Consider the following 24,761-nt stretch of genomic DNA (forward strand, 5'->3'; position numbering starts at 1 on the left):
CCCCCCCCAACCCCCCCAACACCACATATTTACCTATTCACCCCAATACACAAATTCTCCTGGAATATATATATACCCATCCTTGATCTCTACGACTCCTCCCTCCTCCCTCCCCGCCTCTTAACCCCTCACCCCACGAAACGTGGCTAATGTTTTATGCGAATCCTGGTAAGAGAAACGTTTCGCGTCTTCCTCGATGATCATCGAGAACAAAGAAAGAAAGAAAAAGAAAACACAAGAAATCATTCCTATCGCTGCCATGATTCCATGTTTCTTAAATTTTTTGATCATGTGTTCCCCCCCCGCCCCCAGTCCTTGTCCATATACCCTTCCGATGCATCTCCTAAAAATCCATCATCCATTCTTTTCCAGCAGACTCGTCACTCTCTTCCTCTCTAAATAGACGATCTTTGTTCGCTGTGAGTCTCTGTTTCTCGTATTTTTGTCGTTATCCATCCGGGTGATGAAATATCCTGTGCCGGATTGTGTCCAATCCAAGATGAGCCTCTTGCCGTGCCGTGATGAACTCTGTGGAAAGATGCTCATGGGATATTTGGTTTATATATATATACATATTATGGAGAGATTTTTCTTTTTAAATTATTCATGACCGTGCGAATGTCGATCGATCTATTTTTTGCTTAAGCATTATCTTTTTTCTTTTTGCGGCTTGCGCTCTCGTCTCATGGATTTGGATCTTTTTATTGATTCGTTGATAAAGGACTGCTGACGCGTCAAAGTCATTTTATACTGCGGGACGGAGCTATGTTTTGTGTAAATTTGTTTGTTTACTCGCAATTTTTAGCCGTGACTGTCAATTATGTCTTGAAATTTGTAGAAAGAAAAGAGTGGTGATTGTTTTTTTTTTGGTCGTTATGAGGGTTCTCAAGAGAGCCTGTGTGCAGTTTCATGGATTCTTCATGAAATTATGATAATTGCGAATTTTATTCCCTGCATATTAATGTAGTGGTATTTGAATTTCCGATTTTCTTATTTCGCGCTGTTCAGACGGTTACCACTCTTTTTTTCTTTTTTTTTCGTTAAGTACTTTACGGTTGCTTGAGGTGTACTTGACGCAAGTACTAGAAGCTTTTGTTTTTATTCATCAGACTCTTGAGGCATTATCAAAAATAAAAATCTACAGTGAAGAGCTTTATTATTACAGTGAAGAAAAAAAAAGATATGTTCACAAAAATTTGATAGTTAACGATTCTACAAAATTTTGCCGAATCGAAATGATCTTTGCGGTTCGATCGATCGTTTTTATTAAAGATACACGAATTTACGAGCGACCCGGTCGTGCGGGGTAACCTAGTTTAATTTTTCAAAAATAAAATGGAAAAACGTTCCAACAGAATTGCATGCGTCTCGCTCACATTATGATTAGCAAAAGTAGGGCTGTGCATGTCGAAACAATAAATGATACGAGAATCACATTCGAGACAGTCGTAAAATAATTATCAGATAAGGTCGCAAGTGCATCCAAAAAATTGTCCATTGCATTTTCGACTTTTCATACATGCACAATCAGAATCTCGTGAGACATAGCGATCCTTAAATCTTATAAATTTATATCCACTTCGAATATCGTCGATGACCGATCGTCGTTCGGCAGATCGATATTTAAAAAAAAAAAAGCGGCACGGCATCATCTCCATTACGTATTAAAAAGATTGTAACACCGACACAGGCTATAAACGCGAAACTCACTCATCCTTTGAATTCGTGCATAATTATTGACATAATTGTAGGTAAACTATATATAAATATAGTATCAGTAGCGTAAACAATAATTATGAATAATTAAATAAATGTCATCTATCCTACCGACACTGACTTTGACTGCTTCCCTTTTAATTAACGATCACACTTTATTCGCTACCTCTCGTCAATCTCGAACTGAATTCGCATCGAGTAGCAGCCGCCATGTTGGAAGGAAATTCGCTCCGTGAGAATCGCAGAGACATCAGCCGCAGCCTGACGACGGTAGGTATAGTATAAATTATATTTATTCATTAGTCGATAACTGAAAAGTATCGAGCAATATTATATACAATAATAAAATGGCAAGGCGTGTAAGAAAAGAATTCTTAAATACCGCAAGATAAGGCTATACAAAAACGGATAGACAATTGTAACCTTGTTAAGCGCCTATGTCGGCAGTCACACGACAATTGGCAATCGCTAGGAAACAGCTAGAAGGTTCTATTAGGTCGTGCGGGAGAGAAAGAGAGGTTAAGGTTGCACCGTCATGTGGGAGTCGCGGATGAGGACTGGGAGGAAGGAAGGATAAGGCACAGAGAGGGTATGAGGTCAGAAGAAAGAGAGACGAAGCGTGCTTATCGTGCATCGTCTTCAACCATCTCAAATGCTCCTCAGCAAGTCTCGGCTGCTACGGCTACGTTTCTGGCCTACCTACCTTTCCACCTAGGCACCACCTACATACCTACCAGACAGCCAGTACCTAGCTACATACGTAGCAAACCCCAGCTGACGTTCGCGGAAAACTGCCTCTGTATATAAGTGCTATCTGACAGCGGTTTCAGGAATCTAATTTACGGAAAGATGCAAAAAGTAAGAAGATCCGGTTTGACTTGAAGAGAGACTACTTCGTGAGACAGAGATTTAAAGGACGATTGTAAAATTATAGAGACTTACTTTATTGTTGGTATAGAGTGATGAGGGTTATGTGGCTATTGGGACTAACCTTAAAGGACCCTTGCGTGTCTTTTGTTTCTGGAAAGCAAAAAATAGCTTTAGGTATTACATTGGTTGGATGATGATCCGTATCATCTTTTTGATAGTTACCTATAAATGGGGTATTCGTTAAAAGATATTAAATCGATGACAAAGTTGTCAGCCTCTTGGAAATGACGTCAGCAAGGGTACGACGCATAGACTGCGGTCGTTACTGGGGCAGAATGCGGAGTGAGATGGATCTGTGAAGGAGCATGAAGCTACCCGACAGTACTCTTCTCAGTATAGACTCGATGACCTGATTGCGACGGAAACAGTACTCAATGTCTCGTTACCGGTATATTACGTCTCCAAGGTTTCATCAGATTCTGGGAATCAAGTGGCGCCAAGCCTGCCACTCGGTAAGGGACCGATGTGGCGATACCTAATTAATACGCAGGATCGACACTAGGCGACGCCACTTTAGCCGTATCAGCCATTCGTGGTACAGCAAGTCACACGCTTCGTGTTAGATTCGTTTGAAAATTCTCTACGACTATTGGTAATCCTGTAAACAGAAGAGAAAAAATACGTCTGTGGAAAATAAAAGGATTTCTACTCACGGACTGAAATCGGGATCCTCGTGAACTCCTTTTCTTAGCTCGTAGCGACTTCTAACGATCGTAATTGCGGACATTGTAACGCGACGCGCATATAGCTGAGAGATACTTATCTTCCTCAACCCCTTCGTATTGCCTAGGTACTGGCTTCGTACAGTAGGCACCCTAACACACTCTGCTCTACACCCTGGCTTGGTCCCACGGGCTTGAGCCTCCTCCTTCAAGAGTGGCCACTCCAGGGAACGACGCTTTCTATTCGCGGCACAATTTCGACGATCGATATATCGACTGGCATGTCGGCCGCTCACTCGCTTGTCGCTTCGGCCGCTCTTGCGGTCTCCAAATAGCGACAGTTACCAGGGTGTGAGAGCGGAGGCGCTCGTGGTATTCACGACTTCCACTTAAAGTGTTGCTGTTTAGGCACTGGCATTTTAACCAGATTTTAACTAGTCCATGAAGGCATCTAGACGTCGTTATAGGTTATCGGTAACCCTTTAACTCCAGGGTGTTCCGGTGGCCTTTACGGTGGTACGATTATGCGCCATCTTTTTAGTAGCTGTCAAAAATCATCAAAAAAAAAAAAAAAAAAAAATGGTGAACGCTGACGACGTGACTTTTTTGTTGTTGTTATTCAATATTGTTTAAGGTCACGTGAAACTTGACCTGCTGATGATTTGAGATTTTTGGGTAAGTGTCTTCGCTTACTTTTGAACAGGAAGACGGTCCTTGCGCAACCAGGCAGTTGGCATCAGGTTGAAGTGGTAACACTTGGGGGAGAAGTCGTCAGATACCGCATTGGGGTACAAGGGGGAGTTGAATTGGGAACCGTGATGGAGTCCAGAGGGATTACCACCACTTCTTTCTTTAAGCTCGTCGCAGCATCCTACAATACTTTGATCCACCCTTCCATCGAATCGTCCCCCTGACAACGTCACGATGTTACCCCTCTGCTTCAGGGGTGGGTGGTACCTCTAGGGTCCACCTACTATGCTCCTCTGGCTTCTCTAACTCATCTACCTTCTCCTCTACCTCCTGATAGACTCCTCTTGCTCCTCCACCGGGGCAACGATTTTGCAACTTCTGCAAAATCTCTGCAAGAAGTCAGTCGGTCGGTACGCGTCCTCACGAGAAGCTTCGACGAATTTTGGCGAACGGGTTGCGACGCGGATTGTTTCTTCAGGAAGCTGATCTTTTAGGCCGTGTTGGATATCACCTGTTTTACGTATTTTTTTCTGCATTCTTCATTTTTTGACTGGCCAAAAACTAAGAAGATGCGCTAAAGTGCAGATATGGACGAGGCACGCGCTGGTGGCGGGATGTATTCCGCTTTTGTTTCTTCTCTTTTTCTCATATTCTTTTTAACCACGAGCGCCGAAGCACAGTAAGATATTATTATGGAAAATTCATACAATTTTTTAAATCAACTTATTTGTCAATTTCAATTGTCTGGACTTAATTGGATCACTGAGTAGTCTTACTTGGATTACTGCTAAATACCTCTGTAAACAGCAGAAGCGACCATTTCGATTTTGATTGTCAGACTTGAATTTCAAATTGTGCTAAACAACTATTAATTGTGATCTATAAATACAAGCAATGTCAAAATCCTATGCTGAACAATTAGCAGAAAATATTTGTATTAGTTTTTTCTAGGAGTTTTTCTATCGAATTTTTTTAACAAAATTGTCCAACCGTCTACAATTAAATGGCTACCGGACAATAGCTAGTCCAATCGCACAGCAAACGAATTCCCATGGTAATTTCAGGAGAAGTTTGGAATTCTTCGATCTTCTACCAGAAGATCCAAAACTCTACGACAAGATGAGACCACCTAAGAAAGATGGCCAAGCTACAGTCGTGTATTTTCATGTGACAGTGATGGGTCTCGATTCCATCGACGAGAATTCAATGGTAGAGAAATATCTTCATACAACAAAAATCCACAAATGGATATCAAAGAATCAAAAGATTTCATGGACACATAACTGGAATTCGATTGCCTGCATTTCAGACCTACGCGGCGGACATTTTCTTCGCGCAAACATGGAAGGATAACAGACTACGACTTCCGGAGAACATGACGTCTGAGTACAGGTACGGAACAGATCAATGCCATTCAACAGTATTGACTTATCATGTTATCCAGTTCCATTAACTAATAACAAGATTTACACAGTTTCAATTAAATATATTTTTTTTTAAATTTAAACAATACTTATTAAGATTGCTAGAAGTCGATTGGCTCAAGAATATGTGGAGACCAGATTCCTTCTTCAAGAATGCCAAATCTGTCACCTTCCAGACTATGACGATACCGAATCACTATCTATGGCTCTACAAAGACAAAACTATCCTCTACATGGTGAAGTGCGTGTATAAAATGTTACATTAGCTCAAAGACCAGTTATCCTTTACACACAATTCACCTTGCACAGAACAATTTGTCAATTTACTACCGTTTCAGACTAACCCTCAAATTATCCTGCGCCATGAACTTCCTGATTTATCCCCACGACACGCAGGAGTGTAAATTACAGATGGAAAGCCGTGAGTAGTCGATTGTCTATTCTTACATTGAAAATAGACTAGAAGAGATGCATCAGTTAAAATTTCTGAATAAGAACGCAGCGAACTAACAAGTGAAAGAAAGCTAGCTCTCGAATCCACAAAGGGAGAACGTGGTTACAGAAAGACAAAGAAGAAAGGTCGGTAGTTAAAACGAAAAATTAGTACCACAGTTTGACGCTAGGGTTAGTCTCATTGATATAAGCTGTGGTAAAGAGAGCTCGCAGTAGCATTTAAACGGGCCATAGGAGGTAAATGTAGTGACGCACGTAAAAATCCTTACAAATTTATAAAGACAAAACAACTCGGTCAACAGTGTCGCACACGACGGATGAAATGATCTTCCAGTGGGACCCCGACGTTCCCCTGGTCGTCGACGAGAACATTGAGTTGCCCCAGTTGCAGCTCGTGAAAAATTACACAGCCGATTGCACGCAGGTTTACTCCACCGGTGGGTTTTAAAACCAAAGTCTTCTGACAAAAGGGGTATTCCGAACGATTTCATTAATTCTGTCATTTCCACCCAGGTAACTTCACCTGCCTGGAAGTTGTCTTTGTGCTGAAGCGTCGTCTTGGATATTACCTCTTCCACACCTACGTTCCAACCTGCCTGATAGTAATAATGTCGGTAAGTTTAGTAAAAGAAAAGTCAAATGAGAATGGAAAATAAATATTACCAACGTTTCTTTCAGTGGGTTTCCTTCTGGATAAAACCGGAAGCTGCTCCGGCTCGTGTAACCCTGGGAGTCACTTCCTTGCTTACGTTATCCACTCAACACGCCAAGAGTCAAGCATCATTGCCACCAGTGTCCTATTTGAAAGCAGTGGACGCCTTCATGTCCGTCTGCACCATATTTGTCTTCATGGCCCTGATGGAATATTGCCTGGTGAATATTGTACTTGGTGACAATGATGCACCACCCGCTAAGCCTCCACCACCGCCGCCACCACCGTCCTCATCCACTGGAACGGATACGACGAAACTTGACAAGATATTCGATATCGCCACCAAGGTAACACGCCTGGATGGCGCTCCAAAGCATGAGAGTGACTTCCGTGCCTCGAAGGCTGTGGAAAGGACGACCTTACGAGGCACGGATGGGACTAGTCCTGCCGGCGTTCAAGTTGAGATCGTTCTCACACAGGAAAATGCCATGTTGCTGTCTGGCCGATCGCAGAAGTCAAACACCGGACCACCAGCAGGACCGACACCGGCGCAGAAGGCGCGCATGCGCGCGTTGAACATCGACAGGGTCTCTCGTGTCTTCTTCCCTTTCCTCTTCGCCGTACTCAATGTCACCTATTGGATTATGTTCGCCGAGTATATCTAAAAAGAAGAATTGCATCAGGATGATATTATATAATTAGAGGGAGGATCAAGCATACCATGAGGTTGATGATCGAGATCAGGAAATCATTCGATGCGTGATGCGCATTGCTTTTTATTGATCGATCATGATGGGATGTTGATTGATACTAAAAGTAATTGACGTCTTTTGGCAGAAATGCTTGTACGCTCGCTCATTTGTGGAAGATGCATTTTTAAATGCATTTAGGGCATTTTTTTGTTGGATGGATCATAGATCTGGAATTGGTATCATTGAAGCCGGAAGTGGCTGATCAAGTGACTAATGGTGCTGAGGGGTCAGTCGGTGCACTCTTTGAGATACTTGAGGCTTTTTATTTTATTTTCATGGGTAACTTTTTCGATTTATATAGCTAGTCAATTATCATTTTTAGAATTCTGTCGTGTCGTGCGCGAAATCCGCCCACCTCGTTCATTCGCTCGCGGAGTCTTTTTGATAGATTGTTCGTTCGAGGTATCTTGTATTACTTGCGCGGAAAGAGTCATCTGACGTTTATTAATATGACGGCTGATAATTTAGAGGATAATTAATTATGCACGGTTGTATAAATATTATTATTCAAGTTCTTAGAGATTGATTGAACTCTAAATGATCGACGGAATATTCGTCCATTGCTTCCAGGCGATTGTCAATGAGAATTCGTATCCGCTCCTGATTTACCTCATAGCGTAGTACTTAGACTAATTAAAAAAAATAGGATCTATTAAATATCCAAAATTTCGAAAGATTTGCTATTTTCAAAATATCTTTAGGCATAAACTAAACACGTGAATTATGAAATTGCCACACGCGCGTATACTTAATAGTACAAGAAAAAATTATCAAATCGTAATACCTATCTACGCTAATTGCCTGTATCGAAAGTGAAAAATTTTTAAAACAAAAGAGTATTATTGACTTCTTCAGGATATCACGGTCCTTCTGAATTTATGTTTACTGTAAACAGTGTATATGATTGTAGCGCATGAAAACATTTATACATACGTAAAACGTGAATAGTTAAACAAAAATTATAATAAAAAGACAAGTGCTCATAATTGTCAAAAAAAAAAAAGATTAAAAATGTGTCAATAGTCATCGAGATTTCGATGACACGTGCGCAATGAATATACTTAATGGGGATTCGTTTTTGAGAAGTACCATAAAATAATGAACACGAAAAATAACGAATCTGCAGCAAAATGTCACGCGAAATGCGAATTTAAATCGCGTGCTTAACGTAGATTTTATGTAATTGCTAGTAAGACTCATGATGTTATCGCGTCCCTCCTGAAATGACAGTACATCAATTGGATTAACAATAATGACATTGTATCCACATGATATCAAATAGTGGTGAATTAATGTAAGGATTCTTGTATGGACCCTAATCGATAATTAAGGCATCGTCGTTATCATTTACGTAATTATAAGAATATATAAATGCGCAAACTGACACGATTACTCGATTTTCTGCTCACCCAGTGATTGGCCATTTGCCTTTTTATTTGCATAGATACTCATACGATAATAAATCGAGGACACAATCACCTTTATGATAAAAACTAATTATTACCTACAGTATCAAATATTTATTTTCACATGTACGTTTAAGAGCGCATTTTTAATTTACTATTTATTTCCATTTTACAACTTCCTTATGGTTCTCGTTCGCTCTTCACCGATTCTTCACATAACATAGTATCAGTACATGTACAAGAGTAGGACGTGCTAACGGGATAAAAAGAAGAAGAGAATGAAGGAGATCAGGAAGTGGAGGCAATGGCACTTGTATATCATAACCGACATTACATAGAGATAACGACCCACGCTTCCCTTGCTTCCTTTCCCGTCGTCTAGAACGCGGCACGTTTAGAATGAATATTAAAATGAAAAAAAAAAAACAGAAAAAATTTTTAATACAAAAGGAACAAAATCCAACTTGTACAATAGTACATAATCAACGACGCAGAGAGAATAAATCATGCTACCATAACTCTTGACAACAAAACATAGAGTTCCTCAGTTATATCACGTCATCCAGAAGATAGGATTTCGTGGACCCAATTTCGTAGTATATTTTTCGTTTCAATGAAATTTAGTTGATAAGGTAACTGGCGATTAGAAAATAGAGTAACCTATGTAGTAAAGGTCACTTAAAATGAGAGAAATTGATAAACCTAATAGAGACACACATATCTATATATACTCATTAAAGAATAAAGTCCTAAATGAAATTATTCAATATTAAAAAACGAAAATAAAAAAGGATAATCGATTGTACGCTGCGCAAAGCAGAGTCTAATTGTGCGTTTGGTGAGACACAAAGAGCAGAACGAGCAATGCAAGTGGGCCGCACGTGTGAAGCTGAAGCCACCGACCGACTGGATATATACAGGGTGTTCTAAAAATAGTCATGAATCCCTTAGAAGCTACTCACAATATTCTCCTTATACACTGAGAATAAGAGTCACAATAATTTTTCAAAACTTACCTGATACTAGGAAAATTATCATCGGTTTCACAATTCCTGTCATCAATAATTCCTTGTACGACTTTTAGTCTTGAATATTTACAATTAATTATCTATAAAATATAAAATAATATTAATCATTGTCACAAGTCATTATTGTACTGTTAAAAAATCAACATTCCCTTTGCACAACGCGTCCTCCTTCTGGCATCCTTATTTGGCAAGTTCAGTTGGGGTTAGGCAACTTCGTAGAACGAGAACGACCGGCATTAAGGGTTATCCACATTAGAGAGTATGTTCTGAAATAATTTTTCAAAATTATATCGTCAAATATTTATATTTATGACATATACCACGTTTTGTAATGATGTGATATAAAAATTATCACTCATAAATTCAACTATGCTACTGTATTATTGACTCAATGTAATAGTAGAATTCAGAACTGATCTTTATTCTATGAAGATGGTACTTGTAAGCGATATCGGTCTGATAAGAAGAACGACAGACAGTAACGTGACTTCTAATTTTACTAAGAATCCTTATCGACTTCAAGCCAGAGTCGATTTCATTCCGTAAGTCTCCGCCAAATAACATGAGGCAACTAGATCAGACTATATCAAATGACAGACTATCTAGAATTTTATTAATTTATAAAAATCATAAAGATAATCACCATTGATGATTAAGTACTGCGAAATTTAGAAATTTCATACTCATTATTAATTTTAAGTAAATATTTTTTCCTTTCCTTTTCAATTTATAATCACTGCAATTATTAGAGTAGTAATTACAGTAGTCCTGACAACGACTTTAAGTAAAAAGGAGTGGTTGGTACTTGACACGATCAAGAAAGGAAAGGGCTGGAACAAATGTCTCTTGATAGTCGTCATGGCCTGAAAGTACTGATGAAATCACGAATAAAATTTATTCCTTCGTTAATTTCAAATTTTTTAAATACAGTCCTACGCCAATGAATATTTTATGTTAAAAAGCGAATTTATGTTTTGTTGTACATCAATGAAAAGCGTTTGAACATTGTTAGGTTTTATATAACAGAGAGTCCTATAGTCCAAGCAATCAGTGGAGTTTGGTATGAATGCTGCTTTAAGATCATGTACATACAAACATATATTCCTGACATCCCCATCTTCTAAAGCACTCAGAGCTAGCAATGTGTAACTTCGACTACAAGCAAGGCGGTTAATGTTTCTGCGTAAAATGTTCAAACGATAAATTGGACCTCAGGACGCTGATGATTTAGTCATTTAATGTTGATATACTTCAAAATGATTATATACTATTTAATTTGTCCTTAAGTCTTACATCCAGAATGCACAGTTTCTCATTCAACGCGCATTTTGGAATGTTTGTTGCTTCAATGGTCGTCGAGCCGAGCAATATCGAACATACTCGAGATTCCACGAGTGAAGTATTTGAACATTAAAAAATCACAAAGTGCATAGCCAGTATGATATAATGCAAGAATAAAACGTTTAACCAAAACCATTTAGCGGCTACAAATATCAAATCCAGATCTAGTATTTTGCCATGAAATAAGCATAAACCAGAAAATGCAGTAAGGTCTGATGAAACGAAGGAAACATCTGTTATTCGGAGATATTTAAAAGACACAGGAGAACCTTTCCAAAAAAGTTTATCCCTCGAGTATTCTCTTCCGGGAAAAGTTTGCCTGATTTAAAAGTACTCACTAAAAGGGACGTAAACGAACGGCGACGCGTAGTAAGTACGAAATACAGGTATAGTGCGAGAGCCTAAGCAGTCCTATAGGCTAGGTTAAAAATGGCTGACTAATCTGTTCAATCCTTGTGCGATTTACTTCATAGTTATTGGGGAAGCGTCGTGCCTTGCAGTAGGTACTTTACCGGTAATGCTGTTTGGTAAAAGCAACCGGGTAATATTACCACCATGGCGGTAACTTCCAGGCAAGTTTCCATCCTAAGAGCCGATCCCTCCCACATCTCCTCGGTCCCCGAACCACCGCACTCAACTCGACGAGCAGTGCCGAGTGCTACAGCTGCTCTGGAAGCACGGCAAGACGCGTCACCGGCTCTCCTTTTCTTTTTCGCCTTTTCTCTACAATATTCATTTCGTGCTTCATAGTCGTGCACTACTCTCGACTCCCTCGCCGAGCGCTATTCATACGTCACCTATTAGACACATCCAAAACCCTCAAGGACCGGATCGAGCGACGTGATCGCCACCCAGGTACGTACCTATAATCTTTCTTGTATACTATGGCAAAGCTGAGTATAACTGACTGAATTACATTGGTATTGAAGACGTGTAAAATATATATACCAAAGCATTCTAGACTTTGATGCCATTTTATTATTGTTAATATTCAATGGATATTTCAATGATCGCTGTGTTTAGTGATTGTTGTAATATATTTTTAAGACATTTAAGCCATTCCAATGGCAGATACATCTAATTGTAAGATATTTCTGGTGTGCTTATAGTCGTTTTTTTTTCTCTTTTTAAGAAATAGGCAAATGGAGTCGGTGTGTTAAGATCGTTCTGAAGGGACCGGAGGTAGAGAAAAGAAGTGGAATTTCAGGATGGTCCCCTCTAGTCACTATTATATAGTCGCTCTCGTCCTCGGCTTTCTCGTTATTTATCTTACCGGTGAGTGGATTCTTTGAAGTACCATTTTTCAATAAGGAATGGATGCATGAAATTTTGTAGCTATAATTTTTTATCCACTAATGATCTCTTACAACGAATAAGGGTAATATTGATATTTGTCAATACGCAACAGATAATGAAATAGATCTAGATGAAAATAAAATAGCGGCAAGGAAAATTCATCTGGGGAATAAAGAAAGATGATACTTACGAAATCAGTATTCTCCACGAGTAACGTACCCTAGTTTTCATTCATTCCCCTCGCGACATGTCGAAGTCCTTATCCAACTTGATTAGATATTAGTTCGACCCTCCGACCCTGTATTCCGGCGAGCGCAGCAAGTTTATTTTAGTCTTGAAATCTAAACTATTTCAAAGTCTAGCTAAGACATCTTATGTATGAAAAATTGTAAAGATTATGCTCCGATGTTTATTTTAAATCCTTCATATCTTTACCATTGTCTATGAAAGTTCAAATTTAGCAGATGCAAAATGGACAAGACAAAATGAGCCTATATTCATAAGCATAGACACTTATGCTTTATTGATACAATCTGTTAATAACAATACTTCCTGACGATGCACTTTATGAGAAATTATTATTTTATCGTTGTAAACTTATTTGCTTTGGGAACGAGATGAAAAATCATCCTGTCTTTTACACAGTGTGTATCACTATCATGAATTTCCGGCCATTTATCGCAATAGTCTGCAACACTAAAATTCAATGTGTTCTGATAAGCTTGCCTTGTGCTCTGACCAGTGTTTTTTTGTGGCATCGATCCCCGCGCTTCTCATACATTAAAAATTAACAGTTGATAATCTATATATTAATGATAAATAAGAAATGAGACGAACCTATGAAATTTTTACAGATCCAGCCGAGGCCCAGTATGGCAGAGACAGAGACCGCAGACTTCCAGTCAGAGGTGATTCCTTTTTTTTCATACATTTAATTCCTGATGATTAATTTTTAAGAATTGACGAGAAAAATTAATGTCAATTATATACCGTTATTAATAGTCACTGCGTTATTTTTCAATTGGGCTACTGATAACGGTATAAGTGAATTACAAAAATTAAGGATTTGCTGAATCGGAGAGGAAAAAATATGTCATAGTTAAACAAAATAGCCAATAGATAAGATTGGAGGGTTTTATAGGATCTATACGACGAGGCGACATATCACCCTTGGAGGTAATTACTGAAGATCCTCAACGGATACCGATGATCTATCCGAAACTTCGAGGTAGCTCAGTTGGATTTTTTAAAACTCGTATTCAATATCGGACACGAGCACCATGGCAATAACTTAAAATTAAATATTTTTTACTATCGCTAACATAGTCCACCTTGCACTTGTCGCTGTCTATACAATGCGAATAATTGTTGTATCACCTAGAAACGCTTTTAAAGAAAATAATTATATGCGGCAAGGTTTACTAAAAAGCAGAAGAAAAAAAATAATGCCAAGAAATTCCAGGATAAACAAATGGATATTACACTCTTTAACGCAGATATTTAAAAAAGACGGGTATTCACACGACACTAAATAAACTTGAGCACAACTAATAATTGTAGTGTTCTGGTAGTTGGGTTAGTATTGATACTTGTTAGGAATTAAGGTTTAACACTTGTTAACTGTAATTGTCAATTAATAAAATTACATGTAATTCATGGTTCATTTATATGGTGATCAGGTATAAAATAATAATGGTTTATGCAGCAGATGAGATTGTATGTAAAGTAATGAGTCTTTATTTACTAATAGGTTCACATCCCAAACGCGCACATCCTTGCGAGCAGAGCTCGTGTTACCCAGCAACAGGAAATTTACTGATTGGACGAAAAGACAGACTTTCGGCATCCTCTACCTGTGGTCTTCGTGGACCAGAAAGATATTGTATCGTATCTCATTTGAAAGAACGCAAGAAATGTTTCTTCTGTGACGCATCGCACCCAACCCAGCAGCACAATGTGGAAAATATTATCACAAAATATATGCCTGGGTACCTAGCTTCTAATATTTTAATTAGAATTCTATAAGCATGAATTAAACAGGTTTTTTAACCGTGTAGCTCTTATTAAAAATCCTAGCAGACAATCATAGCATCTTTATACGACCTTTTCAGGACACGTCACGAGTCCTGGTGGCAGGCTGAGAACGGAGTAGAAAATGTGTCACTGCAATTGGATCTGGAAGCCGAGTTCCACTTCACCCACATCATTATTCGCTTCCAGACGTTCCGACCAGCTGCTATGCTGATTGAACGTTCTCATGACTTTGGGAAAACCTGGCAGGTCTACCGGTACTTTGCGCACAACTGTGAACAATCATTTCCTGGGGTGAAGACGACAGAACCACAGACATTGACTGACGTCATCTGCGACAGGCGTTACTCGAACGTGGAACCCTCGACAAACGGTGAAATCATCTTCAGGGTTCTTCCGCCCCAATTGCAAATAGCTAATCCTTATTCAAAGGAGGTACAGAATCTGCTGAAGATGACGAATCTCAGGATCAACTTTACCAGGCTACATACACTTGGTGATGATTTACTGGACGATCGGGCTGAAATCCGTGAGAAATATTATTACGCTATTAAGGACATGATTGTTCGCGGCTCCTGTTCCTGTTACGGCCACGCATCCCGTTGTCTTCCACTTCCGGGCGTTCTCCATGAGGAAGACATGGTTCATGGCAGATGCGAGTGCACCCACAATACCAAAGGTCTGAACTGTGAAAATTGCGAGGACTTCTACAATGACGTACCCTGGAAGCCTGCTGTAGGGAAACAGACAAATGCCTGCAGAATATGCAATTGTAATAATCATACAAATTCTTGTCACTTCGACGACGCCGTCTATGAGAGATCAGGTAAAGTCTCAGGAGGAGTTTGCGATGACTGTCAGCACAATACAAGAGGACAGAATTGTGAACAATGTAAACCGTTCTTCTATCATGATGTTACTAGAGACATATCGGATCATGATGCATGTCAACGTAAGTGAATTTCATTATTTCGTATTATTGTCGTTCCTACACGGTAACAATGTAATTACTGTGATCCGTCCAATAATTTCAGCTTGCGATTGTGATCCAAGCGGTTCCCTGGATGACGGAATTTGTGACTCCAGAACTGACCCCCTTAGTGGCGACGAATCCGGTCGTTGTCATTGTAAGACCAATGTTGAAGGTCGCAGATGTGATCGGTGCAAGAACGGATACTGGAACTTTGATATTGAAAATCCTGATGGTTGTCAAGGTAATACATTTTTTTTCCTATAAGAAAAATGGAAAATTCAATATTTACAGCTATTCTCAATTTTCTCATGAATTCTAGCCTGTACCTGTAACACTTTGGGTACCATTGGCAATCAGGGTTGTAACATGGTTACTGGCGAATGTACGTGCAAACGCTATGTAACGACACGCGACTGTAATCAGTGTCTTCCTGAGTACTGGGGTCTGTCTGATGATCAGGATGGTTGTAAACCTTGCGATTGTGATCCTGGTGGTTCTTATGAAAACTCTTGTGACGTGGTTACCGGACAATGTCGTTGTCGACCTCATGTCAGTGGCAGAACTTGTAACCAACCGGAACAAAGTTACTACACTGGTTCCCTGGACTTCCTCATCTACGAGGGTGAACTGGCTCGTGCCTCAGATGTACGTGTCCCTATGTAGATTCTTAAAAGTTATAGTAATTTCAATATATATGACTAAGTCAATGATCATTTCTATCGCAGAATTGCCAAGTGGTCATCAGAGAACCATATCGTGATGGGCGGAACAACACCTGGACTGGAACAGGGTTCATGCGAGCTCTAGAAGGTTCAACCCTTAACTTCACTGTTGGGGACATCAGGAAGTCAATGTACTACGATATTGTAGTTAGATATGAACCCGTGCAACCAGGAATTTGGGACGAGGTTCAGATTATAATCGAAAGAGATGGTCCTGTGGATCCCGATGGTCCCTGTGCAAACTGGGTACCAGAAGATGACAGACTCTGGGTTCAGCTGCCACAGGATTCTCGAAGCGCCGCAGCTGTACCCTCTGTTTGTTTAGAGGCCAGAAAAATATACAAAGTTATATTACAATTCCGAAAATTCAATAATTACGTCAGCACGCCTACAGCTTCTATTCTTGTGGATTCGGTAATTAATTTGAAATTAATTACTCGATAGATTATGTTCATTAGCACTGAGCGATCTTATTTTAATCCTAGATTGTCCTGAGACCAAGAATCGAAACTATACCCTTCTTTAGCGGTTCTCCACTAGGTGAATTACGCCGTCAGGAATACGAGCGATACCGTTGTAACGAATTCTTCAACAATGTTGGTGATTATAGAGCTGATATCATGGAGATCTGTGGCAAATACCATAACAGTATTGGATACTACGCCTATGACGGGGCTCACTGTAAGTGAATATTCTTAACAAAAAGTTGCTAGATACAATTAAACCTTGAAAGAATTTAATAGATTTTCTGTCCTATTTTAGCCTGTGAATGTAATCCAACCGGGTCTAAAAGTTTACTGTGCGAACAATACGGCGGTTTCTGTCCGTGTAAGCCAAACGTCGTAGGTCGCCGTTGTGATCGTTGCGCCCCAGGTACTTATGGTTTCGGTTCAGAAGGCTGTATTCCCTGTGACTGTGATGGCGTCGGAGCGTTGGACAATTTCTGCGACGTAGAAACTGGTCGCTGTAAATGCAGACCAAACACTTACAGCCGAACTTGCGGCGAGTGCGAGCCTGGCTTCTGGAACTTCCCCCATTGTCAGCGCTGCGAATGTAATGGTCATGCTGATATCTGTAATTCGCGCACAGGCGCCTGTATAAATTGTCGTGACTTTACAACTGGTCACAACTGCGACCGTTGTAACGAGACCTTCTATGGCGATCCACGTATTGGAGTCGATATACCCTGCAGAGCATGTCCTTGTCCAGGAACAATAAACTCTGGCCATTCCTATGCTGACAGTTGCTCGTTGGATCCAGAAACTCATGACGTAATTTGCGAATGTTACGAAGGATACGCTGGACCACGTTGCGACACCTGCGCTGAGAACTTTTATGGGAATCCTGAAATACCTGGTGGAGAGTGTAAGACATGTGACTGTAGTGGGAATACAGATCTTAATAGACCAGGAAACTGTGATCCTCATACAGGACGCTGTCTGCAGTGCCTACACAATACGGATGGACAGAATTGTCAAGTCTGCAAACCTGGTTTCTATGGGGACGCATTGAGTCAAGATTGTCAGGACTGTCGCTGTAATGTCCTGGGTACAGACAGGAACGCTGGATCCTGTCATCATCGAACTGGACAGTGTCCATGTCTACCACGCGTGGTAGGACAACTTTGTGACGCTTGCGAGGAGAATCACTGGCGAATTGCTAGCGGTCAAGGCTGCGACGCCTGCGAATGTGATGTTGTAGGCAGTGTCACTGACAAGTGTAATCCCTTCGACGGTACTTGCGAATGCCGACCTGGCTTTGGTGGACGTCGCTGTAACGAGTGCCAGACCAATTACTGGGGCAATCCTAATATTGAGTGTCATCCGTGTGACTGCGATCGGGCAGGATCCGCTAGTCAACAATGTGACCGTGAGACGGGCAAGTGTATTTGCAGAAAAGGTATTGGTGGTGAAAAATGCGACCAGTGTGATCGCAGTTACGTTGGATACGCACCTAGTTGCCAGCCCTGCGGCGAATGTTTTGATAACTGGGACATCATCTTGGACGGCCTGAGAAATCAGACGACTTCCGTTATCGGCGAGGCTTCGCGTATTCAAAAAGTTGGTACCACGGGTGTGTACAGTGTAGAATTTGAGAATATGGTGACCAATCTGGATCAGGTACGTGGGTTGATAAGCAACACTTCCGTGAGAAGTCAGGATTTGGATATTTTCAACGACCTAGCTGAGCAGCTTAGTAAAAACGTTACTGCCTCTGCTACTTTACTAGAAGAAGTAGATAATTTACAGGAAAATATAAGTCAGAGAGTAAATCTAGATGACGTTGCTTTGAAGAACATGAAGAACAGAACGAACAATCTTCACCAGGGAGCAATTGAGCTTCGTACCAATGCGACTAAACTTCAGGAAGCCAATGTTCAGGGAGCATTGACTGTAACTCAACAAATGGCTGAAAAATCTAGACTTTCTGAACGCATGGCTAATGCCACCACTAACATTTTGAAAGATGCTGAACGCTACAGAAAGAATACCGAGAATCTACTAGCAAGAAGCCGCTCATTGGTGAATGAGGCTCAAGAAAAGAACAAAGAATCGCTGATCGAATTGAACGAGAAATTAGACGAACTCACAAATTCTGTACCAGAATTAAACTTGAAAATGTGCGGTGAGAAGGTGAAGGAATGCAGTGTCGTATGCGGTGGTGCCGGATGTGGATCTTGCGGCAGTCTGTCCTGCGACGCAGGTGCAGTACCAAAGGCTAATCAGGCATTGGACGTAGCTACCAAACAGGCGACTAAGATAAAAGACCACAAAGATGAGGCGGAGCAGCTTTTAAGAAACGTAAGTAACACTAAGCAACCGAATAAGATAAAAATAATTAATAAATCATATCCCATCTGCTTCCATTCAAGTACTTGACACGTAAGACAGTTTCCAGATAGAATAAACTACTGGGAGAATTATTTTAAGAGCCCAGAACCTTGGGACTTCTATTCGTACAGATAAGAACGGCAGATGCAGGAGAAACTATCTCAAATAATATATTTTTTTTTCTATAGATGATTCAAGCAAAGCAAGACGCCATCGCTGCAAGGTCAAATGCTCAGGATGCCTTCAACATTGCCTGGGATGTCAGAAACCGCTCTGATAGCGTCACGAGAAACTTGAATGACCTAAACGACAAGATTTGGAGCACATTGAACGAGGACCAGTCTACACCAACAATGGTGCGCAATCTGGCGGATGAAGTTTTGAATAAAGACATAAAACTGCGTCCCGACGCCATAAAGAATTTAGCGGATAAAATTAAAAACATCGTCGGCTCTCTTACCAACTCTGAGCTGATCCTCTCCGAGACGGCAGATGAGCTAAAGCTCGCTAATGATTTGAAGGACAAAGCAAACGAGGCAAAGGAAATAGCAGCGCAGAAACAAACGCTAGCTAGTAACGTGGTACTTCTGCTTACTGACGCACAAACGGCCCAGGATCAAGCCCAGGTTGCCATTGACAAAGCCGAGCGTGATATTAAGTTATCAGAACGCGACTTGACTGATATAATTGAGGAGACCAAGGGAGCCCAAACGAAGGCAGACAACACTACAGAAGCTGTAGACGCCTTGGACGCTCGTTTAAACCTTCTCCAGACGCAATCATTAAAGAATGACTTTGTCGTCAATGAAATTAATGTGGAGGTTGGTAAGGTCGCCGAAGAGGCCCGAGCAGTCGATGAAAAGACAAAGCGTCTCGGAGTCGAGTACAAAATTGCTGGCGATGCTCTAAATCATCGCGTGAACAAAAGCAAAAACGAAATACAGAGAGCCAAACAATTGTTACAAAGGGCTTCTGAACTCACAGCTGACACCAGCACTAAGTTTAAGGATCTTGATGGCATGGAGGGCGTTTATAAGGACAATGAGCGTATGCTGACTGACCTTATGGAAGACGTGAACGCTTTGACTGTAAAAATCGAAAGTCATCTTCAAGAAATTGAAAATAAGGCACGGTTCTACAGACAGTGTTCCACTTAAGTACGATAATTTGCTGTAAAAAAAAAATAAATAAAAAGGATTAAATGTACTTCGGGAAGTTCCGGCTTCTACGATCCTCTCAGGATGTCGACCTCGCTGATTTGGCAGCGTACCAATCCACTTTTCTGGAAACATGGCGACGTTGGCCAGTATTCACTCTTCTTGCGCGAGAGATTCAGGGCCGGCTATACGTTATCGTGAGACTGTGTATCTGTAAATACGAAATATTATTACACGCTGCATCTCACTTGTTTATAATGATTGTCCGTTCCGTGCCAAATACATCTCTTTTTTTTTAATTATATATTACATCACCGAGGTTAGCACTTCGAGATGGAGGATCTGGACCACGAACGTTCTGTCAAGAGGCTTACTATTTCTTTTATCTTCCTTTATTATCTGAATTATTTTCAAGCGCTTCTTTACTCTTCGTCATTAAACGCATTGTAATCGGCTAGTATCGTTCTTCCATAATGACGGACATTTAATGTGTAAGAATGACAATTTTTAATGCTTTAACCAAAACCTTGTAATCGTTATATTTAATATCTTGTTGCAATTATACAGCTAAGAAATATTCTATAGAAAATTTAATGAAAGGACACGAGCATCGATATTTTCTTTATGTAAAAGAACACATTAAAATTTAGATAACAATATCAGTATATAATAGTCGTCCAATCAACTGTGCCTAATCGTTTCTAAAAATTGTACTCGAAATCCATTTGGATGAAAAATAATGGCGCAGTGGACTAAAAAGAAGAATCATTAATTCCTCGTGAAAATTTTGATAATTCCAAATCGTCGTCATTACTGCCGTTTCCTTTGTATCACAAAAGATTATGGACCACCCATTAATATTATAAGAAAAACCTTTATAATTCTTTTTTTTACTTGTATAAAATATAAGTCGCTTATCAAACTCTTACAAATACATCGGATAAGAATATTTTATCTTTATATACTTATTGAATTTGGCTTATTGTATAATTATCCAGTAGAAATGATATCAGAACATGACCGCAGTTTTTTTTCACCCTCATTAAGGCTGTTTCTAAAATCTCCCTCTTCCTTCACGGAGGCTGCTGCTCGCAGGCATTCCGTGAATGGGGAGCTTTGTTGAATTCAGCCGAAGTATGGATCACGCAGGGTCCGCACAATGAGCTCATTCAGACTCCCGACCATTGGCTCTCAACCATAGAGACCTTTGGAAAGTAAAATCATATGAAAACTAGACGTGGGAATGAATAATTCTATAGAATTATTGAAAAAAAAAAATAATCAAGCACCATAACACAACTGGGACTTAAACAATTAGTAAAGAAATTATTGAATCCTGCAAGAAAATGGGAGGTGAGAAAAATCAGTTAAAATTTTTGTTGTAACGATACGAATTTTGGAAGAACAAAAACAGTGTAAAATTAAAATCGTACCTTTGGTAAATTTATTCTTATGTGAGTTATGTGAACGTTGTTCTGGTTTCAGTTGAGAACTAACATGAAGCTGACTATTAATCGTCTTGGCAATTGTGTTTGTACATATGTTATCCGTCTTTACGATTACGACTATGCTTCTCTTTCTCTCTTTCTCTTTCTCATCCTGTATATTATCACGAGGAACACCATTGACATTGAGTGTTATCGCTACCAGAAACAGGCGTAGCATAAAAATTTTCTCCAGCAACGGAATTTACTATGGACCTAGACTGATAGGACTAATCTTACAAAATAAATATCATCCGGGGTCCATACCTACGCTTCCTGCAGATGCAGTTTTCTCTATTGAAAAGCAGTGAAAAATGGAATACAGTAATGTCAAATGAATGAGAGAAACGGAAAGAGATAAATTATTTAAAAAGAAAAATTGACTGTTACATTCAATTATTTCCATAAGCAATGCACCTATACAAATCATCAGTGATGCAAGTACCTCAAAAATAATTCCCATCCAACAGGATGATTTAATGACCGTAGAAACCGTTGCCTCAGTCATCCTTAAAGGGTCCACGAGTTTGTATAGGACTTACGTACCAGGACCATAGCCTATTTGCCATTGAACAAACTTGTACCGATTGTCGTCCTTCTAAGGGGGAAACTCAACAGCTGCCCCAGGTCTCCGCCAATAAGCGACCTGGACCCACGAGGTCGCATTCAAGTCAGCCCACCATGTATTAAAACGCAATCGGCAGTTACCTGGTGAATTGAAAATGAAATTCTGATCCTGAGTCAGTAGCAGAACTCAGTAAGAGTACGAGTAGACGTTCGTCGTCGCCCTACAACAAAGATAATACGAAAGATTAATAAATATAATTAAAGTCACTAAATCTTGCAAGAAGCTCAAACCAATAAAAAAAAGTTAAGACGACTTTTCGTATCCTACGACTGTCTTACTTGACGGATACATTTATCGTCGTTATTAGATACAACGAAAAGGACTACTCTTGCAGCTAAGTTTGATCTAGGCGGTGTCTGAGCTTGATCTCTGAACGAAAAAGGAGGCGGGAAAGACGCGTGAGTTAATTCGAGTGGTGGAGATAAGACGCGGAACGTAAGAACGACGGAGGAGTGTGCATAGAACGGAGGTCGTCAGTCTCTGAAAAGCCAACAGCAATCGCAGTTCCCTGGGCTCCTTAATTTATTACAAAGCTGAGTAATCAGCCGATTTCAGTAAGACTAACGGGATAATTTTCAAGAGGAGGTTAAAATAGAAGAAAAAAATGGAAAGTGTCGAGTGATTGGGTAATGGAAAAATTGCCTGTAAACGAATCGATCTTAAGAGCCACACAGGCTGAAATATACGATAGATCTTTCCCAAGGGCTGTAACGATCATCGCAGCAGCATGTGCAATAGTGTTCAGCATTGTTGGCGTACTGGGTAAGAATATTAAAATAATAAATTATAACGTAAATTGTAAATCAATAAATTATTCATACTGAGACCTTGCGAAATATATTATGCAAATAATATAGACCAAACGAAATCGAGTACAATCGTGGTTTACCACAATGTTTAATAAGAGTACGTGACATATGCTCCGGGAAGTCATGCAAGAATATATAGAGATGACTAAGCATGTCTGAAATACTGTCATAATTAATGTTGCAGAGTTTGAAGATATATGGCAGAAAATAATTGATTGGTTTCTTCATTGATAATAATAGTATACGATATTTGAGTTTATTATTGATTTATCGTAGTACGCGCGTAGCAATGAACAAGGCCACGGTTATAGACTCTACGTCCTTTCATTTGGTAGCTCTCGATTTTTTTTTCTCGTTAAATGTTCGCGCTCACGTATTCGCCTCTTGACCCACAGGCGCTTCGTCAGCTGAGTCGATTAACACGACTGACGTACGTGTAAAGAATTTTATTACAAGATGACCGTTCGGCTGTACGACTATTGTTGCATAATATGTTTTAAGTTCTTCTTTGGATCTTTTATAAGAACTTTATGGTGAGGATACTGACTTTCAGGGAATCTGGCGACAGTCGTTGCTCTCCTCAGATACGCCAGGTTAAGAAGACACGCGACCACTGCTTTCGTTATAAGTCTTTGCTTCTCGGATTTGATTTTCTGTGCGATAAATTTACCACTGACAGCCAGCCGGTACTTGAACGAGGCTTGGATACTCGGTGAGACGCTTTGTCGGATCTTTCCATTATTCTTCTATGGAAACGTTGCTGTTTCTTTACTCAGCATGGTCGCCATAACTATAAACAGGTTTGTTATAATTATATATGTGTTACATTAAAACGGTTACAGATACTGTTGTATGTATAGAGATAAACATATTTTTCTCTTCTTTTTAGATACGTGTTAATATCAAAATCTGCAGAATGTTACGCAAGACTGTATACAATACGTGGTATAATATTAATGCTGATTGCCATTTGGACCTTTAGCTTCTCTTTGTTAATTCCACCGTTACTGGGAGTCTGGGGAACTCTTGGACTGGACCGAACGACATTCTCTTGTACGATTCTTAAAAAGGACGGAAAAAGTCCTAAGAAATTTCTTTTCGTATTGGCATTCATTGTACCTTGTATGGTGATAATTGTCTCGTACCTCTGTATTTATTGGCGAGTACGCAAGAGTCGCAAGAATCTGGAAGCTCACGGGAATGGAAATCGTCGACGAGATGGATTTCATCGCCGTGAAGACTCCAGGGTGACCAGACTGATGCTTACAATATTTTTATGTTTTCTCCTGTGCTTCATGCCGCTTATGCTTGTTAATGTTGTCGATGATAAAATGCAAATTCCCATATTACACATCATTAGTTCTATACTTGCTTGGGCGTCCTCTGTTATAAATCCGTTCATTTATGCTGGTACTAATAAGTTTTATCGTGAAGCATACAAACAACTTCTTTGTCCAGCTAGTAGCAAAATACCAAATGTTCTACCAAAACCCACTCACTCTCATTCCAGTAAAATGTCCTCGCCGCCACCAACGTGACAGGTAATGAGCACACGGAATTAGAAGTTAATTTTTAAAATTGTAAGAAAGACCGATTTTATATTAAAACTGACGTATTTCATTTTTATAAGATTGACAATGTAGTACAACATAAATATGTCTTTTGATAGCTCTTTGATTCGTCTGTGCATGTTATGTATAGACAATTGAAGAAACAATATCAATGGACGAAATTGTGTTAGTTAAATATTTAATAGATCATTAATATAAGAACACA

General features: G+C 39.8%; 3 protein-coding genes and 2 long non-coding RNA genes across 14 annotated transcripts; 3 read left to right on the forward strand and 2 right to left on the reverse strand.

Annotated features, from left to right (window-relative positions):
• Positions 1 to 6: 6 nt before the first annotated feature.
• On the forward strand, positions 7 to 8,663 carry LOC107269775 (glycine receptor subunit alpha-2). 4 transcript variants are annotated; one of them, XM_015744023.2, is made up of 9 exons: positions 4,382 to 4,677; positions 5,063 to 5,207; positions 5,308 to 5,390; positions 5,520 to 5,663; positions 5,761 to 5,843; positions 6,178 to 6,312; positions 6,389 to 6,489; positions 6,554 to 6,874; positions 7,007 to 8,663. In XM_015744023.2, exons 1-9 carry the CDS (start codon positions 4,586 to 4,588, stop codon positions 7,190 to 7,192), a joined length of 1,290 nt encoding a protein of 429 aa, XP_015599509.1. In that variant the 5' UTR covers positions 4,382 to 4,585; the 3' UTR covers positions 7,193 to 8,663. The 4 variants fall into 4 exon arrangements, with proteins under 4 accessions (XP_024943133.1, XP_015599502.1, XP_015599509.1 ...); XM_015744033.2 differs by having other exon boundaries at positions 7,040 to 8,663; XM_025087365.1 differs by lacking the exon at positions 4,382 to 4,677 and adding an exon at positions 7 to 1,986 and having other exon boundaries at positions 6,554 to 8,663.
• Positions 1,992 to 3,850, reverse strand: LOC107269853. Of its 2 annotated transcripts, XR_001538157.2 has the most exons (3): positions 2,809 to 3,850; positions 2,659 to 2,736; positions 1,992 to 2,550 (listed from the first exon to the last, which is right to left on the reverse strand). It is a non-coding gene; the product is annotated as an uncharacterized LOC107269853 (long non-coding RNA). The 2 variants fall into 2 exon arrangements; XR_003060447.1 differs by having other exon boundaries at positions 1,992 to 2,736; positions 2,809 to 3,831.
• A 3,043-nt stretch (positions 8,664 to 11,706) lies between the features above and the next one.
• Positions 11,707 to 21,081, forward strand: LOC107269718 (laminin subunit beta-1). Of its 2 annotated transcripts, XM_015743875.2 has the most exons (12): positions 11,707 to 11,909; positions 12,187 to 12,329; positions 13,205 to 13,258; positions 13,492 to 13,578; positions 14,101 to 14,338; positions 14,462 to 15,333; positions 15,416 to 15,595; positions 15,674 to 15,999; positions 16,080 to 16,490; positions 16,562 to 16,757; positions 16,839 to 18,877; positions 19,096 to 20,113. In XM_015743875.2, the coding sequence occupies exons 2-12, from the start codon at positions 12,263 to 12,265 to the stop codon at positions 20,062 to 20,064; spliced, it is 5,439 nt and encodes a 1,812-aa protein (XP_015599361.1). In that variant the 5' UTR covers positions 11,707 to 11,909; positions 12,187 to 12,262; the 3' UTR covers positions 20,065 to 20,113. The 2 variants fall into 2 exon arrangements, with proteins under 2 accessions (XP_015599361.1, XP_015599371.1); XM_015743885.2 differs by lacking the exon at positions 13,492 to 13,578 and having other exon boundaries at positions 19,096 to 21,081.
• Positions 21,082 to 21,137: 56 nt separating this feature from the next.
• Positions 21,138 to 24,272, reverse strand: LOC107269850. 5 transcript variants are annotated; one of them, XR_003060444.1, is made up of 5 exons: positions 24,131 to 24,272; positions 23,962 to 24,046; positions 23,533 to 23,775; positions 21,498 to 22,336; positions 21,138 to 21,269 (listed from the first exon to the last, which is right to left on the reverse strand). It is a non-coding gene; the product is annotated as an uncharacterized LOC107269850 (long non-coding RNA). The 5 variants fall into 5 exon arrangements; XR_003060445.1 differs by lacking the exon at positions 21,138 to 21,269 and adding an exon at positions 21,309 to 21,400; XR_003060443.1 differs by lacking the exon at positions 21,138 to 21,269 and having other exon boundaries at positions 21,481 to 21,842; positions 21,994 to 22,336.
• Positions 22,368 to 24,748, forward strand: LOC107269828 (protein trapped in endoderm-1-like). Its single transcript, XM_015744109.2, has 3 exons — positions 22,368 to 22,938; positions 23,539 to 23,785; positions 23,875 to 24,748. Exons 1-3 carry the CDS (start codon positions 22,806 to 22,808, stop codon positions 24,521 to 24,523), a joined length of 1,029 nt encoding a protein of 342 aa, XP_015599595.1. The 5' UTR covers positions 22,368 to 22,805; the 3' UTR covers positions 24,524 to 24,748.
• The last annotated feature ends 13 nt before the right edge of the window (positions 24,749 to 24,761 follow it).

This window comes from Cephus cinctus, unplaced genomic scaffold (genome assembly GCF_000341935.2).
Source record: "Cephus cinctus unplaced genomic scaffold, Ccin1 Ccin1_scaffold0076, whole genome shotgun sequence".
Classification (NCBI taxonomy): domain Eukaryota; kingdom Metazoa; phylum Arthropoda; class Insecta; order Hymenoptera; family Cephidae; genus Cephus; species Cephus cinctus.